The sequence below is a fragment of the Watersipora subatra genome, chromosome 4 (genome assembly GCF_963576615.1).
Source record: "Watersipora subatra chromosome 4, tzWatSuba1.1, whole genome shotgun sequence".
Classification (NCBI taxonomy): Eukaryota; Metazoa; Bryozoa; class Gymnolaemata; order Cheilostomatida; family Watersiporidae; genus Watersipora; species Watersipora subatra.
The window spans coordinates 32,271,374-32,287,838 of NC_088711.1; the positions used below are offsets into that span (position 1 = coordinate 32,271,374).

Consider the following 16,465-nt stretch of genomic DNA (forward strand, 5'->3'; position numbering starts at 1 on the left):
CGATGTCTTGGAGCAGATAGATAAAGTGGAGTTTAGGTTAGTATTATTGTAGCTGCAAACCAGTTTAGATAATGTCACAGAAATGATGGTATCTAATACAGAAGTAAAAATGAATCAAAGCTAAAACTTAGATAAAATACATAAATATATACAGTAAGACATATCTAGAATTGTCTAAAATACATGCATGTTTAGAATGAATAATATGTTGGATTCTAAATGATAACAAGGAGATAACTTCTCAATTTTACTGACAAAACTATGTACTGGGTTGAATTCAAATATTGAATTCTAGTTATAATGAATGCTTTACAATATAATTCATGTTGCACACAAAACATGTTATTGTAATGAACAAAAAAAATACATGTATATCTTAGAATTTAGAAGAATTCTAACAGATTATCACAGCATTAACAAGGGTTTAGTACCTACCTATAGAACCTAATGAGCTTTCAGTGTAAAAATTGAGTCATTCAGGATAGTCTTTAATGTGCACATTTTGTACTTGAAATGATATTCAATGCAATTGTTTTGTGTTATTAACTTCTACTTCAGACACACAACATTTTTTAAACTCGCTTGATGTCAAACCATGCACTTAGAGATTCAAGTCATAGTTACTAAGTACATACATATAAATCACTGTTATAACAAACAACTTAGCCTTGAATGCATGACATTTATTGATTTATATTCATACATTCTGATTTATATTCCTACATTCCGATTTATATTCATACATTCTGATTTATATTCATACATTCTGATTTATATTCATACATTCTGATTTATATTCATACATTCTGATTTATATTCATACATTCCGGTTTATATTCATACATTCCGATTTATATTCATACATTCTGATTTATATTCCTACATTCTGATTTATATTCCTACATTCCGATTTATATTCATACATTCCGATTTATATTCATACATTCCGATTTATATTCCTATATTCTGATTTATATTCATACATTCTGATTTATATTCATACATTCAGACTTATATTCATACATTCTGATTTATATTCATACATTCAGATTTATATTCATACATTCCGATTTATATTCCTACATTCTGATTTATATTCATACATTCAGATTTATATTCATACATTCCGATTTATATTCATACATTCAGATTTATATTCATACATTCTGATTTATATTCATACATTCCGATTTATATTCATACATTTTGATTTATATTCATACATTCTGATTTATATTCATACATTCTGATTTATATTCATACATTCCGATTTATATTCATACATTCTGATTTATATTCCTACATTCCGATTTATATTCATACATTCTGATTTATATTCCTACATTCCGATTTATATTCATACATTCAGATTTATATTCCTACATTCTGATTTATATTCATACATTCAGATTTATATTCATACATTCTGATTTATATTCATACATTCAGATTTATATTCATACATTCCGATTTATATTCCTACATTCTGATTTATATTCATACATTCAGATTTATATTCATACATTCCGATTTATATTCATACATTCTGATTTATATTCATACATTCTGATTTATATTCCTACATTCTGATTTGTATTCATACATTCTGATTTATATTCCTACATTCTGATTTATATTCCTACATTCTGATTTATATTCATACATTCTGATTTATATTCATACATTCTGATTTATATTCATACATTCTGATTTATATTCATACATTCCGATTTATATTCATACATTCCGATTTATATTCATACATTCAGATTTATATTCATACATTCCGATTTATATTCATACATTCAGATTTATATTCATACATTCCGATTTATATTCATACATTCCGATTTATATTCATACATTCCGATTTATATTCATACATTCAGATTTATATTCATACATTCCGATTTATATTCATACATTTTGATTTATATTCATACATTCAGATTTATATTCACACATTCTGATTTATATTCATACATTCCGATTTATATTCATACATTCCGATTTATATTCATACATTCCGATTTATATTCCTACATTCCGATTTATATTCATACATTCTGATTTATATTCCTACATTCCGATTTATATTCATACATTCAGATTTATATTCATACATTCTGATTTATATTCATACATTCTGATTTATATTCATACATTCAGATTTATATTCATACATTCCGATTTATATTCCTACATTCTGATTTATATTCATACATTCAGATTTATATTCATACATTCCGATTTATATTCATACATTCTGATTTATATTCATACATTCTGATTTATATTCCTACATTCTGATTTATATTCATACATTCTGATTTATATTCTTACATTCCGATTTATATTCCTACATTCCGATTCATATTCCTACATTCTGATTTATATTCCTACATTCTGATTTATATTCATACATTCTGATTTATATTCATACATTCTGATTTATATTCATACATTCCGATTTATATTCATACATTCCGATTTATATTCATACATTCAGATTTATATTCATACATTCCGATTTATATTCATACATTCTGATTTATATTCATACATTCAGATTTATATTCATACATTCCGATTTATATTCATACATTCTGATTTATATTCATACATTCCGATTTATATTCCTGCATTCCGATTTATATTCATACATTCCGATTTATATTCCTGCATTCTGATTTATATTCATACATTCCGATTTATATTCATACATTCTGATTTATATTCATACATTCTGATTTATATTCATGCATTCTGATAGAGCAAACTGGTCAGACAGTCTTTAAAATATCATAAAGTAAACAGATGTATAAGCTAGATGTATGGTTCTATAAAGTTATAAACTACAGTCAAACCTCAACATATGAACTTCATGTATTGCCAGGTTTCACAACACACGAACATATGCGTTGTGAACATGTGTGGTATGAACATCATGTGACAAAACAATAACCAAATGTAATGACAAATAAATAAACTGATTCCAATCTACGGCGGCTTTTCATTTTTGAGCTTTTAAGAGCTTGTAATCACATTTCCGCATATTTTGCACCTACAACACAGCAGAGTAAAACATGGTTAATCTTTTGATACCAAATAACTGTAATGTGAAATTTGTTGCAAGTCAACTTTTAAGATACGAGCATACCAGCAGGTTGTCGATGGTTACTAATCACAATATGGCCAAGTTTGAGAGAGGTCACTTTCAAGAACAGCATCGCTTGGTCTTTCTCCTTGAATCAATTTGAAAATTTTTTCAACAGGTTGGCTAAAACTTATAAAGAATAATGAAGGAAAACGCGGTACAGAAACCGGAAACAGACACTAAAAATAAGGTGCCAAAATTAAAGTAAGTCTAGTAAAAGATTAAGCATCAGCTTCAAGTGTGTGTTTAGTAAGTTAAATTCATTGAAATTAAATTCAAAATCTCCATTACGTTGCGTCACAAAAGTGTGTATCGAACGCCTTACTCTCAGCTTTCTCTCAAACGGCCGTTATCTTCAACGTCTGTCTCAAAGGTAAAAACTCCATCAAGTAGTGTACATAGTGAAGTTGCATTCTATGGCAGATCATAGCAACTAAATAGGTGCTTGTTACATTTTTAGTGCATGGACTGAATTACAATAACTAACAACATGTTTTTCCACCTTAATATCCTGTTCGGGTACTCTTTTTCATGGTATGCTAACGGGTTAATTTGCACTGGATTATCTTATATAGGAAATAGTGCCTTGAAATGCGAGTAAATTGACATACGAGCTCAGTCCAATAACGTATGTTGAGATATGACTGTAATAGGCTTCAAGTACAGTTTTCAACTGATAAAGAAATACAAAAGCACTATATATTAGCTTTCTAAACTCCTTCGAGATGTGTAAACCACAGCAATCATGCATCTACAGCGTTACAAATTCATCATTACACTAGCGGCAGGCTGAGGGAAGCAAATCCGAATCTAGCGTTAAAGGCTAGAGCAGCAGACAAATAAATTACTGATTACATCCTGCAAGAACTGATCACAGTATTTTTGAGTTATGCTGTTACGTATTATATGGCAATTCCATTCTTCTATATGGAAGGTCTAACGGTCAGCTGGTTCATTTGCATAAAAAACTAAATTTCACAGAAAGAATTACACTATCGAAGCAAAAACATCGGTTATATCTAGTTTAGTGTTCACCGACATTTTAATAATCAGATAGGAGATACTCACCTGTATTGAGTCTGAAGTCTTGCATTTCTTAGGAAGAGAATATCTAGAAGTGCATGAGTATATTTGGATATTACATTCTGCCCTTTCTTAATGCTTGTCAGCTTCAGCTTATAGTCTAAGATGTTGATTTCCATTCTTTCATCCATATTAGCTCATGGCTCTTAGAGCTTAAACATAAAAAAACATCATTGCAGTGTTGGCAATGACTTGGGTAAAAATTCTTATATCTCTATCTTACCATTGTGACTATAAAGTATTTTGTGCGTATACACTAACTTTAGCAAATTATTAAAACATGATAGAGGAGCACTACCCTCACAATTCTTTTCTATTTTAGGGTTTGGTATGTATACTTCATATGTGAAGCATTATTTTAATGAAATTACTGTTTTGAAATTTTGCCAAAAAAACCATTTATTTATGGATAGACCCATATACCTCCTATATCGTATACCTCCTATATTGTATACCTCCTATATCGTATACCTCCTATATCGTATACCTCCTATATCGTATACCTCCTATATCGTATACCTCCTAGAACGTAAATTTCAGATAACGTAAAAAATTTGTGTGAAGTTTTTGCTTAGTACTACGTAAAAAATTCCATGTAACGTCAAATGTCAAGTAGGGTGAGTTTTCAAATTCAAATTGAATGTTGGTCTATGACGTTGCACTTGCTGAAGAAAAAATGACATGTGTACAGCATTACATCTATTATATAAACAACTTTCGTGAAATTCTAGTTCGCCGTAATAGATTGTCGAACGCGTCGACAAAACAGAGAATAGGATGCTGCGCGATTGTTCATAAATACAAAGGCGATCGAATGGTGCAGGTATTACGGCGTTGGTTTTACCAATCTGAATGTCACAATTTGAGTATCGTGGAAAGTTATCTTCTATGATAACCTTGACTCCTGCATACATATAGATGATGAACAGGTAAAGCCGCTTTATACAGCGAAAATATTTTGTTGTTCTGCTTTATTACAGACATATGAAATATTTGTTATTAGTTTAAGGCTGACTTGCAACAAAATTCACATTACAGTTATTTGGTATCAAAAGATTCACCATGTCTTGCTCTATTGTGTTGTAGGTGCTAAATATGTGGAATTGTGATTACAAGCTCTTAAAAGCTCAAAAGCGAAAAACCGGCCTTAGATTGGAATCTCTCTATTTCGATGACGTAGCCAGGAAATTTGGCTATTGTCTTGTCACGTGATGTTCTCACGTGAATTGAAAGGCCAATACAAAGCTCAATATCAAACTTATGGTAGCACCAGTTTATGACAAACACTTTGGGTTTTACCGAAGACCCGTATCAAATATAGATGCTCGCTACTTTACAGTTTTGTTTCGGTTTGGCCAAATCGGCAAGTCGTAATCTATCATGTGACCCAATACTTCGCAAATAATTTCTGCAGCACTCTTCGATTACCACAAGTGACCAACAGGCTCGTCATGATTATCAGACAATGATATGTACTCCTTCAAGATAAGGCTAAAAAATTAAACGAATTTTTACGGTAAGTTATAGGATATCACTGCTAAAAGTGACAGCATTACGATGACGATAAAACAGACGCGTAAGAACAATAGACATGGTTTTATTGAATGCGTGAAGTATATTTGTGAAAATATTTCGACGAATAAGGTTGCATGAAAGTGTAAACAGAAACCATCTCTCACAACTGCGTCACATTTGAGCCGTTTTGGAAAGAGAATTCAAACTACGACGGTCTCGTGTGGCTGCGATTTTCTGTTCGTTTTTGAGCTTTTAAGAGCTTGTAATCACCTTTTCACATATTTTGCACCTACAACACAACAGAGTAAGACATGGTGAATCTTTTCATATCAAATAACTAATGTGAATTTTGTTGCAAGTCAACCTTTAAATTTGCAGAATAGACTTTGCCATTTAGACAAAAAGCAAATCGTTGTAAATGAATGTCGAAGATGTGCAGTCCGATCTGCATATTGTAAATTTATCACAATCACGGTCTATAAAACCACTGAGATTGACCATAAAAAAGAGAAAAGTTGTTGATGCCAACCAAAAACACTGCAGTAAGGTACAGCCTACAAATTATAAGAGTTGTCAAGTTTTTCTTTTTGCATGGGAAGAGTGGTGAAGTTTGAAAAGATCGTGGAATGGATTAGGCATTTTACATGTATTTTACTGTTTTTATAACATAATTTCCCGATAACGTAAACTTTCCTGGAACGGAGTATTCACGCTATAGAAATGTCTACTGTATAATACTTCAAACCAAGGAAAGTCGACCATCAAAATCATTAAAACTCATTAACCCTATTCAGCTGTATTGCTTCAAAATGTGATCATTGTTGATTTTGAATTGCCAAAATTCTTGTGTCACATATTAAGATTCAAAAGGAAAAGCGATATGAAACTAAACATGTCTCGGTCTCTTCTAGCAATTAACACTTCAAAAGTATTTAGTGAGACAGCAACTAGCAAGCGATTACAATAACTCCTCAAATAAAAATGAACAATCCATCCAGCAGATGAATATGCAGCAGAAAATCAAGAATTTAATGCGCAGACTTGCATTTGATAGTGTAATGCAAATATGCGGTATTAGCAATGGAAATTTTGCAGAAAAGAGTGACAAACATAATCACAATGAGCTAGCTAACGATCATCTAGAAAATGAGTGACCAAATAATATCTATCAGATCTTCAAGATGTTCTTACAAAACTGAAACAGAGATAACACTGCAGTCATTCACTAATGAAATGCTGAAATATATAGCCAAACTAAGTTCATTACTTTAGGCTCTTCAACTCCTTTTTTCTCTCACCTTGGAGTAGCTCACCGCAAAGTTGCTCAAAAAAGGTAAAAATGATAGTGAACTTAGTACTTTCCTATTCACTGACCTATAAACATTCAAAGTAAATTACAATATTAACAAAACATAAGTTCAAACAGTTTAACTTCTATCACCGGATTGTTTTTTTTATCTTGGAAGTTACTTGTGAACATTTGTTTTGAATTATGTTTGCAAAAGGTTGTGTACCATTTACCTGCCAGGGTTATACACACATACACTACTTGTATGATGTAACACTAACAGTATTTGCTTCATATAACAATGTTTCTTTGAAAATTTCTGTTTGGAGATCATATAATATTTTTGTCTACTGCGTGGCCAGCAATCCTAGCAAATTGATTCAACAATTTTAGCAACGCTGGCAAAATCATTCTAGAAGTGCCTGATTACAAAACTGGTACTATCTTCAGAATTTTTTTCAAATTGTTCTGATGCAAAACAACAAGGAATGTTAAAAAAACTGAGAGTATTGCTCAACAATCCGTGCTAATATAAGATGTTACAGCTTTCAATTATTTAAAAACATTGTTTGAAGCCTAGTACTAGAAGATAAATGGAGTAGAAAGTCATTTTAGTTCTCAAAGTAAAGTATACACTTTGTTAGCCACATCAAATTCCACGAATATTTTGTTTGATGAATGTTTCAATGTAGTCTAAAAAATAAAGTGATACTAAAATATTTGGTACTATTTTTAAAAGTTCAAAAATTAGTGTAAAACTTCACATAGTACATAAAAAACTTACAAATTCAACTTTGGAGCACCAAATATAGAAAGCATTTGATAAATGTGTAAGCACCCTTTTGAAAACATAAAAACAATTGCCATGATTTTACAAGTAATAAAGAATGAGAGATGCAATCCAAAATACAAAAAAAGCGGTTTAGTTTATTTGATCTGTACGTATAAAAAGTATACATCTTATTGCATTGACTATCACATCCTTAATGGGTCTCCATATTAGATTTAATTACGGAATGTTATGAAACAGTTTGATTTAAAAAAAACTGTCAATTTCACAAAAGTGGTCATGAAATTTCATACCTGTGTTTAACTCTTTCGTTACAGTAAGCCGATGTATCGACTTTCACGGTAATAGAAGTACAGACCGTAAACCAATGTATCGGCTTATCGATGGAGTTTCACTTTTCTTTTCATTACGAAGCCTACACATTAGCTAGATCAACCAAATTTTGTATCCATCGAAACAACCTTGTTGCCAATCACATGCAACCAGTTTAAAATTTTTTGGTTCAACAATTCCATTTCTGATTATTTTCCAAAACAGGAAAACCAGATCATTATCGACATGGCAATAAGAAACTCACCGCGTTTGTTCAAGGCAAAAAACGTCAAAGGTTTTGCGAGAGTGGGATTTACTAAACAATTTTTTACCTATCTTGTAGAGAATTTTGTTCTGAATAAGATGCATTTCACAGTAAAAACATATCTGTATTGATTCCCGAGATATTGCTTGAATACTAGCGAGATATCGATTTTTCAAAAACCTGTTCGAATTTGGTCAGAATAATGATTGTGGAGCAGCAGTGAAAGAGTTCAATCAGTACTGATTCAACTACTCAAATATATAACCAAATCACTTTGTAGTGATTCGAGTTACCGTAAAACCTCTAATCAAATGCCACCTACAATTGACTACCGCCCTGAGAGAAGGGTTGAAAAATAGAGCGCCACTCTATAATTTAACGCCACCTCCATTTGACCACCACTTCTGATCACATTATTTTATCTTTAAGAGCCCATAATATCAATTGATCAGAAGAAAAGTGTCCACAAAATCGTATTAATAATGAATCGTTTACATCAATAACAACAAATTCTCTCCGTGTCCTATTCTAAAGCTTCTCGTTTTATTTTCATTAAAACTTTGAAAGCAACACCATAGAAATAATTAATAACTGCCTCAGAATAATTGTAGTTCCTTGTTTAAAGATGTGCTTGCGTCAAAAATATCGATTACATGAAATCAAGACCAATAAAAGGCTAAAACATCGGATACAATTTGATGTCATTTTTGTCTTTGTAGACTAACCCTGTCCAGAGATATAAGCGTTTGAATGAGCTTTTTGCTATCACCAATCATCGTTTTACAAATTTTTATCGTTTCACCTAGCTATATTTGCTTCAAATTTTCTTTGGCAGTTTTAGCTCGTAAATTAGATTTATGAATAGACTTTAGATTCTCACCTCTCACTTGTAAAAAGTGAGGAACTTTTAACTTCCAGAACCAAAGCTTCGAATCGTTGGCTTGGCGTACTTATGCTTTTGTTAAACATTTATTTATTTTTAAAACTACACTCGCAATCTATCTAACTCCCAATTTAAAAGCTTTCAGTAGATACACGTTAGAATGACATATATTTATTGCATTTGTTTTATTTATTACAGGATGTTTATGTGATCCCACCAGCGAAGCGGCTTTGTCAGGGTGGAAACTGCCATGAATGGGAAAAAAAGACTTGAATATGTGCTGCATCAACCCCGATGTTTTGTTTGAGTTTGCTGCAGTAGATGAATTTGTCCTATCGTATGAGCTGAAACTGTGAGTGGCCAAGGCTTGGATGGATATTTTTAATAAAAGCTTTATGCTGAGATGAAAATTTTTTTGCTTGTAAAAAATGTATAATAAAACAATATTGTTGAAGATGATGCAACGCATGATTTGCAGAACATTGAATACATCATAGCCCCGTTAATACCTGTGCTGAAATCTTGTCTGGTAGATTGATTTATGAAGTGTAATCAGAGCTGTATCGACAGGTGCTTTTGCATAGCTCGACCATTCGTTTAGTACTTGAATCAACTGATTAAATGTAACCAGTGAATTTTTTTCTACAAATTGATACCAATAATGACTCGACAACGTTGACTATACAATGTACATGATTTTTAGGGACGCAGTTGGTTTCGCCACATATCCTTTTCAAAGAAGCAGCTTACATATTTTACTTGTTAACTAATTTCCGGTGTGGTAGCGACGGAACTGTGTCGATACAAAGACCTTTTTATTCTACATAGTTTGCTTGACAGAATTACCGTAGACTGGTGGAATTGGTAGTCGGTACTAAGATGTTTACATAGCATTTACAGGAAGCTAATATGACTATTTTTTAAATTTCCCTAATTTGAGGCGTTTGAGACATTGATAATCATGTATCTATAGCTAGATTTAAAATTTTATTCTAGCCAACATGAGCAAATACAAGATAAAATATATGCGCAAGACTAGACTTCTATCGCAATAGCCAATGTGAATACAAGCGATAGACAGGTTGTATCACGCGTTATGTCATTTTGGGCAAGTCTGGGCATGTTTTTTTGACCTGAACGTTTTTACCGCGATCAACTTTTTTTCAATTTTAATCTTCAAATATCTTGACAATGAGATTGCCTAACACAACAAACAGCATATCAACTAATAGACAAAAAAATACGTTTTTTTTAAATCAACTCAAATTTGACGCAACAACATCTTTAATGCGGTCTTGATAATTCGAAGTGCATATATATAAAAACGGTTTACATTTACAATGGTACAGAGGTTATGCTTAGCGAGGAAAATCCTTACGGGTTGCATTTAGCACAAATGTAACGAAAAGATTTTGAAAAAGTTTTGTTTTGCCAAAAGATTGTTTGGACGCTAATATCGACTAGTTCAGCAATGCAGAAAACGAGTTGAGGTCAGAAGGCATTGTGGTAGGTACTGAACAACCAGAAGATGTTCGTTCCATCGAAAGCAACAATCAGAATGCTACTATTCGCGCAAATGATGCAAATATTTTTGTTTTACAAACGTTAATTTACGTTTCAGTATGCAATATATGTATGGTTCGTTTATGTCACTTGTTTATGAATATATATATTTGTAGCCTTTGATAGATTACCATTATATAACTTATAAATCTGCAGATTTATAGCGTATTATTTAATAACATCCTTGCGGTTATCTTAACACAGCTTATTACAGATTTACGTTCATAACTCCTCTTCTATCGCACATAAAAAGCTAGTTTTGGCCAGAAACTGTGGCAAACATCAATGAGTGCGATGATATTCTATTCAACATTGTTAAATATAGATATAAAATAAGAATATGCCTTCGAGTTTAGAATTAAATAAAAAATTTAAACCTCTAACAAATTGCAAAGGAAAAAGCTATAATATCATCAAGATTAATTGCAAGCAATAGAACAACTGGTAGAGGTATCTCTCGGCTTCCCAATGCAAATTTGATTTAGAGATCTTTGACAAGTTGAAGGTAAGTTAGCAGATTCATTGCATCCAAAAAGTTTAATATCGCTCCACTGGAAGAGGGAAAATATAGGCGCCATTCGCTTCGCCTGAAAAAAAAAGACTAGATTTATCTTTCAAAATTTTTGATGAGCCATTTGAATAATATACTGCCAGCCTCTATTTGAATATCACCTCCAACTGACCGCCACTAGGGAGGAATCGTTGAAAAATAGAGCGCCATGGAACTCAATTAGAGGTTTTACAGTAGTTCCCCCTTGACTTGAACAAATGTAAGTGATTTAGAACTTGATTTGAAAAACCTTAATTTATGATTTTAGTTTGATAAACAAATCAAACTGTTGAAGAACATTTTGCCACGCTATCTTTTGGAAGATAAATGTTTGATTATAAAATAGAAGTATATTTTATCTCAAGCAGCTTAGTCCTTGCAAAATTACGATGAAAGGAAATTTGGGTGACTTGATGGTGGTAACTCGATGATGGTACCTCGATGGTGGTAACTCGATGGTGGTATTAAAATTTCCAACTTAATCCTTTGAACCCTAACGGCGTAGGGTGTCAGAATCCCTAATAGCCGGTTTTCCTTTACTTACAAAAGTTGTTTTTATGTAATAGCGTAAACCAATCAAATTAGGTGGTCAAGGATGTTAGACGAGAAATTTCACTTCGATTTGTAACAGTTCTCAAATACAGGATAACTCGTCCTCGGATAGCTCGAACACATGTTTAACTCGAACAGATTTGCTTGGTCCGTTCCCACGCAATGATAAATTGCTTTAGGTAACTCGACCTGAACATCATTAACTCGAACAGTTTTTTGCCCAACGGCTACCGAGATGGTCGTTATCGCTTTAGAATATCACTTTATCCTAAGCCATAGATATAAACATCGACTTTTAGTAGTTTTCAGACATCATTATTATCATTATCGGCAAAATATTTTCGTTGACGACTTTTCTAAAGGTTTGTAAAAATCAAATTTCACAAACATCCACTTTGCGACGGCCCTTCGAAAGCAAAGAAAAGCGAGATAACTTCGGGTAAACTTGAAGCAAAATTGATCTTGGTTAAAATGCTCAGGAGAAAAAGATGTCATTTTTCTGAGCGTTTTAATAGCGATCAATAGCGTTTTAATAGCGGTTTTGCCAATTTTAATCTGAAAATGTCCAGGCGGTCACATCACCTAAAACAACAAACAAATCTCAACTGATAGAGAAATATTTATACTTTCTAATAATTATTTTAAAACTTTACATGAAAGGCCCTTTAACTCGCAACAAGCAATATATATGCTTTTGATTTATATATAGTTTGTATATGTACATGTATCTACTGATAAATACATGCACTTGTGCCATTGCTCTGAAAACTTGAATGTTCTGATAACCCGAACACTTTCGCTCGGTCCCATGAAGTTTGAGTTATCCGAGTTTCACTGCATCTTTACCTACTTCCTTCATTGTAATAAGAAATTTTATTCGAACGATATCGCAAAAAATTGATATGACTCGTTTGTTGGTAGGTCATAAATGATTTTGAGGCAAATAAAGATTTTACGATACTAATTATAATTTTCCAGAATTTTTGGGTTACGAAATGTTAATGAACAAGTGCTCAATGGATATGCTGCTACTAAAAACGTTTTTACGAGTTTTGTAAAATCGTACAAACTTTTATAGTTTTACCCGAATAATGGTGAAGTATTGTTTTTTCCTGTTTGATGACATTAGCTGTCAAAAATTACATTACATTTATTTGGTCTTAAAAGGTTCACCGTGTGTTACTCTGCTGTGTTGTAGGTTCAAAATATGTGGAAATGTGATTACAAACTCTTAGAAGCTAAAAACGATCAGTTAAAAATACGGTTTTAGAGTAGAAACCCTTATTTTGATGATGTACTCCACTTAACGTGGCTATTGTTTTGACATGTGATGTTATCACGTGAAATGAAAGGCCAATATAAAGTTCAATATAAAATGCCTCGTAGTACTAGTTTATGACCAACACTTCGGGTTCTACCGGAAAGCCCTTATCAAATATAGATGCTAGTACTTTACAGTTTTGTTTCAGCTTGGTCTGATCATTTAGTCGTAATCTGATCATGTGACCTATATTTCTTGCCAAATGACGTGAACAACTTCTGCAGCATTTTTCGACTATCACATGTGACCAAAAGGCTCCTCATGTTCATCAGAGGATGATATGCACACCCTGAGCTAAGATTAAAAAATTAAACTAATTTTCAGGCTAGGTTTTGAGATATCAGTGCTCAATGTGACAGCATTACGATGATAATGAAATAGACGCGTAAGAACAAAAGACGCGTAAGACAATAGACACGGTTTTATTGAACGCATGAAGTTTATTTGTGAAAATATTTCGACGAATGAGGTTGCATCCAAGTGTAAACAGAAGCACATCATGTTCAACTACATAACATTTGAGAGGGATTCCAACCTACAGCGTTTTCGTGATGGCTGCGATTAACTGTTCAGTTTTTAGCTTTTAAGAACTTGTAATCCAATTTCCACATATTTTGAACCTACAATACAGCAGAGTAAGACATGGTGAATCTTTTGATAGGAAATAACTGTAATGTAAATTTTGCTGCAAGTTAACCTTTAATGTTAGTTACCTGTTAATTTTAGCTTAGCTCTGGCAATTATATTTTTAATAAGCTGCAGATGCTTTGTTGATGAAAATCAACCGTAAAATAGCAGATGGTATGGGTATGAAAAGTATGTCTATTAGTCTAACAATTGAAGGTCTTTACTAGTTTGAACATTTCTGCTTTTTATATGGTATATTTTTTGGTTGATTTGTGATTTACAGCCACTTGATTTAATAACAATAGCATCATATGTAACTGTGAATTATAATTATGCAATTACTGAATTTTATTGATATCATATCTGGAATAGAACCAATTATATATATTATTTCTCATGCTGACAAGAGTGAAACGGGTCTAAGCTGTTTTTTAAGGAATTGTCTATGCCTACAACAACTGCACCATTTGAATCTTTTAGCAAAAACGGATTTGTAATGCATTCTAGGAGAAGTTCTATCTGGTTCAAATTTTTTGTTTCTGAAATATAATGGCAACAAGTGAGTAATAAAATGAGTTTCAACGATAATTTTCATTATTTAATGTTCTGTTAATTGTTTCTCTCGCACAGAAATACATGAAATATAACTAACACCCTCACGGGTATATATAACACACCTATAATGTAACTAACACCATCACGGGTATATATATATATAGGCTATAACACACCTACACGTATAATATAACTAAAACCCTCTATAATGTAAAGATAAAAATAATAATTTAAAAAGCTTCATTGCTCCGTACCATATCCTACCATATCATACACCTACCATATCTTGTTGAACATCTGTTTAGCTTTTTGACACGTTTCTATAATCAAGAAATGCTCAAAAACTTCCAAATTACTATTGAATGATTCGGGATTTCAATTGCAAACATCAGGGAAGTGATTTGATTCGTTAGATATGATATGAACAGGGGATTTGATTCCAAATAAAAAAAGTGATTTGGACACAGCTCTGCAATTTTATTTCGTAGTTCATCTAGATTTTGAGCCATCTTGTTTAGTGATGATTTCCTTTGCAGTTACAACAGCAAGTCAATGTTGCCAACCTTTCCAAGTCTGACATCTCACTTCAATGTGTCTTAGCACAATATTTTAAACCTCACTTCAAAATTATCTTACATTTATTGCAGCTTATACCATCAAGATGCAACAGATTTTCTAATATGAGACTTGCCCAATAGATCAGCCTCAACTTGAAAATGCCTATTGGATCCTACCAGGATAGCCTATACATTGCGGCATATAATCTTTTTTAGTAGAATAACAATGTATCAAGTGAAAATAGTGTTAAGAGCAAACGTGAAAGAGTGGCGGAAATGAATAACAATGTATACCAATTGGTAACAAATGTACAAATTTTAGACCGATATATGTAAATTTTTTTATACAAAAAGATAAATAAAGAACTTTTTCCTTGCAGTCGATTCAGGCCACTTTATAAAAGCATGCAACCAAGATGATGCATAGCAGCTCATGAGGTACACAATTTAACAATACCCTTATTAAAAGTTGATAACACCATTTTGCAAATAGCTTTGCAGATTGCTCCAATATTTCCCCTCAAGTACAATGACTTATGACTCTAAACTGAGAAGCTTGGATATATTACTTTTTAGCTAGTCACATTTTCTGCTGCCCTTGTTCTCGTTTGTATATCATCACACCTATGTAACACAACATAGGCCCCATTAGTTAAATTTTTATAAGTCGATTTCCCTACTTGCCAGCACTGGTTTAACATTGATTACATAACATTTAAGGTACTACTCCATTCGCAAAAGTCATTAAATTAACTTGATGAGTGCATAAACTAGTGCAATCATTATAATGCGACTTTTGATTTGAATAATATCTGCTCGTGAGTTTTACTAGTTCTTATAACTTGTAATTGGGCTCAGCAAACAACAATCCCCAAAACTACCAACATCTTCGTTTTGCATGCTCACTAAACATGCTTAGTCAAGCAAAGTGGTGAAAATAGAGTAAGTTAGTGAATAAAAATACACGATGACTTAAAACGTGATACATTTAAATATTACACGCAAAAGGTTTCTCTTAAAAGTCCCACGTTCATAAAAAAAAACACATCAGGAGATCTTTAAATGAGATACATAACTTATTTCTTCTCGTATAAAGGAATATAATATCACGAGTAACTACACCAGCAACTTTTCCAAATGCATGTTAATGTTTTTAATTCGCCAATTAAAAATCAAGCTTATATGTTCCACGCTCACCATTCTCCTGTTCAAAATGCCAATAAAGCACGCGATTGGAAGTCTCCAGCAAACCTTGGGGATTAGACGAGCTTGTATCGCAGCGCTAGATGTGATGGCCTAGCACCAACTACGTGACGGCTGGCTGAGCGTACACCCGAAATATTTATATCAAATAGATTGCATTAGAAAGTTTATGCGGCCTATATATTGTCGAAGCTTCAATAACTTGAGTCTAATACGGTATGTGACCCAGAATAAGGAGACTATT

At 32.4% G+C, this 16,465-nt stretch overlaps 1 protein-coding gene across 3 annotated transcripts in view; it reads right to left on the minus strand.

Moving 5' to 3' along the window:
• Positions 1–16,323, minus strand: part of LOC137393304 (cytosolic arginine sensor for mTORC1 subunit 2-like) — a 41,955-nt gene extending 25,632 nt beyond the window's left edge. For all 3 annotated transcript variants that reach the window (XM_068079793.1, XM_068079792.1, XM_068079791.1), the window contains exons 1-2: positions 16,216–16,323; positions 4,226–4,392 (exon numbers count right to left, since the gene is read on the minus strand). In XM_068079793.1, coding sequence (XP_067935894.1) covers positions 4,226–4,371 — 146 coding nt within the window. In that variant the 5' untranslated portion in view covers positions 4,372–4,392; positions 16,216–16,323. The remainder of the gene's footprint in view (positions 1–4,225; positions 4,393–16,215) is intronic.
• Positions 16,324–16,465: the final 142 nt, after the last annotated feature.